The 2,378-nt window shown below is 33.2% G+C and overlaps 1 protein-coding gene across 1 annotated transcript; it reads left to right on the plus strand.

The window, feature by feature from the left end:
- Positions 984-1,974, plus strand: LOC109326684 (zinc finger BED domain-containing protein RICESLEEPER 2-like). Its single transcript, XM_019559424.1, has 2 exons — positions 984-1,642; positions 1,689-1,974. Exons 1-2 carry the CDS (start codon positions 984-986, stop codon positions 1,972-1,974), a joined length of 945 nt encoding a protein of 314 aa, XP_019414969.1.

The following is a 2,378-nucleotide window of genomic DNA, read 5'->3' on the forward strand; positions in this document are numbered from 1 at the left end:
CTTTTTTCTCTGCCTTCTTTCATTCATCTATAAACTTATGATTCTAAATATAAAGTGGGATGTAATTTATGAAAGTGAGAAAGTTGCAGTTTTGAAAAGTGAGACAACATAAAATAGCAACATAGGTTTGTGAGTTATTTTTAGTTTCAAAATAGCAACATTAGACTTCGGTTAATATAAGGAGCACACACATCAGTTAGTATCTAAAGAAGTTATTTTTTTATAGTTTCAACCTATTTGTATTGGCTAAAGAATTTATTTAAACCAAATTTTTAAGAAGTTCACAAATATAACTTCTCAAAGAAGCTGCAAATATAACTTTTAAAGTGATTCTACAAAAGTGATTTTAACAAAGTGAATTTTTGAGAAGATGCAAATATAACTTTTAAAAATAGATTAACTTATAAATTCTACAAAAGTGATTTCCCTCTTATATCATCAAACTAATAATAGATTAACTATAAATTAAAAACTATACTTCAAGTATACTATAAGGATAATCCAAAAACTGAATATGTGACATACAAGTATATAATATATGCACTTTAATTTCTAATTTTCTATTTTCTAACCATGTGAATATTTTTATAGGTAAGAAAATGTCTAATCCATTTGAGGGTACAAATTCATCTATTCCTACCATTGTTACTGAAACTACAACATGAAATTCAAATCAACAACAACATAATGTCAAAACTGCTTCAGTCAATTCAAGTGAGCAAGTGGATTGTCCCATTAAGAGCAAGAGGAAGAGGACTATAACATCACCATCTTGTAATGACTTTGATGAAATTGAATTTCCCAGAGGCATTAAGAAAGCTCAATGCAAATTCTGCAAAGAGAAACTAAGTATTACTGGAAAGGGTTGGAGCACCGGCCACCTGCTGCGACATATTAAAACTTGCCAACCAAAAAGGATGTATTTGGCTACTCAAAAAAAGCAACCAATTATTCCATTTCGACATAACTAAGCTAATCCGTTTATGACTCTAGGAGCTAGGTACTCTAATGGGAAGATGAGAGAAGCACTTGCTTCTACAATTATGATGCATGAACTTCCTTTGAGTATAGTTGATGCTCAAGGTATGATGTGGGCATTTCAATATGGAATTCCAAAATTTCAGAAGATGTCTTGTAAAACAATAAGAAATGATTGCATAGCAATATTCAAAGCGGAGAAGAAATGCTTGAAGGCATTGTTAAGAAGTGTGGGCAAGATCAACTTGACTGTAGATATATGGAGATCAAATCATCAAGTTGTTGAGTACATGGTCATCACTGGTCACTTCATTGATGCATGTTGGAAGCTTCAGAAAAGAGTTTTGAGTTTTATAAAAGTGCCTGCTCCAAGGCACAGGGTTGATGTTGCTGATGCTATTTCCAAGTGTTTAAAATCATGGGGGATTGATGAAAATGTGTTTTCAATTTCGGTTGATAATTCTAGTTATAATGACTCATGCTTGAAGACCCGGAAAGAGAATCTATCATGTGACTCAAGGTTAGTTCTTGATGGTGCCTTGTTTCATGTTAGATGTTGTGCACACATATTGAATTTACTAGTTCAAGATGGCCTTAAAGAGATCAAAGATGTCGTTTATAACATTCAAGAAAGTGTGAAGTATATCAACCACAAAGACTTGAGGTTAAAAAATATTGTGATGTGGTTGAACTTTGCATTTGAAAGACAGGAAGCTTGTCATTGATTGTCCTACTAGATGGAATTCCACATTTGATATGCTATCATGTGCTCTAAAGTTTAAGACTGTCTTTGCATCTTACAAAGACAAAGAGCCTCATTATAATTATGGACCTTCAAATGAAGACTGGGAGAAAGTTGAAAAAGTTTGTCGACTTTTTCATGTGTTTAGTCTTGCCACTCATGTGATTTCTGGCAGTGAATATCCTATTGCAAACTTGTATCTTGCCGAAGTTGCAAGGGTAAAAGATATAACTGATAAAGCATCGGAAGATTAAGATCACTTCATGAGAGAAATGGTTGCACCAATGAAGATAAAGTTTGACAAATATTTGGGGGAATGCAATCTCTTGATAGTCATTGCTGTTAGGTATCAGTGGTTACAATACACCTAGAAGGGGGGGTTGAATAGGTGTCGCGGTTAGAATAACCTCTTTTCGAAACTCAACACTTAATGCTGAATCACCCCTAATTAATCGATTACAGGATGAAGATAATCGATTAACAGAACAATCTTAATCGATTAACAGAAACAGGATAATCGATTAACGCAACAGTTTTAATCGATTAAACAGAAACAGTAAGCTATTACATAAATGATTAATTGCAGAACAGTTAACCGATAATGGAACGAATAACAGAGCTTACAGATCTTATATCAGAGCAACATCCAGTATAGCAT

This window comes from Lupinus angustifolius, chromosome LG02, assembly GCF_001865875.1.
Source record: "Lupinus angustifolius cultivar Tanjil chromosome LG02, LupAngTanjil_v1.0, whole genome shotgun sequence".
Taxonomy (NCBI): Eukaryota; Viridiplantae; Streptophyta; class Magnoliopsida; order Fabales; family Fabaceae; genus Lupinus; species Lupinus angustifolius.

Coding starts and splice junctions, on each gene's coding strand:
- LOC109326684 (XM_019559424.1), top strand. CDS start 984: ATGACTCTAGGAGCTAGGTACTCTAATGGGAAGATGAGAGAAGCACTT. Junction 1,643..1,688: donor ATCAACCACAAAGACTTGAG/GTTAAAAAATAT, acceptor TTTGAAAGACAG/GAAGCTTGTCATTGATTGTC.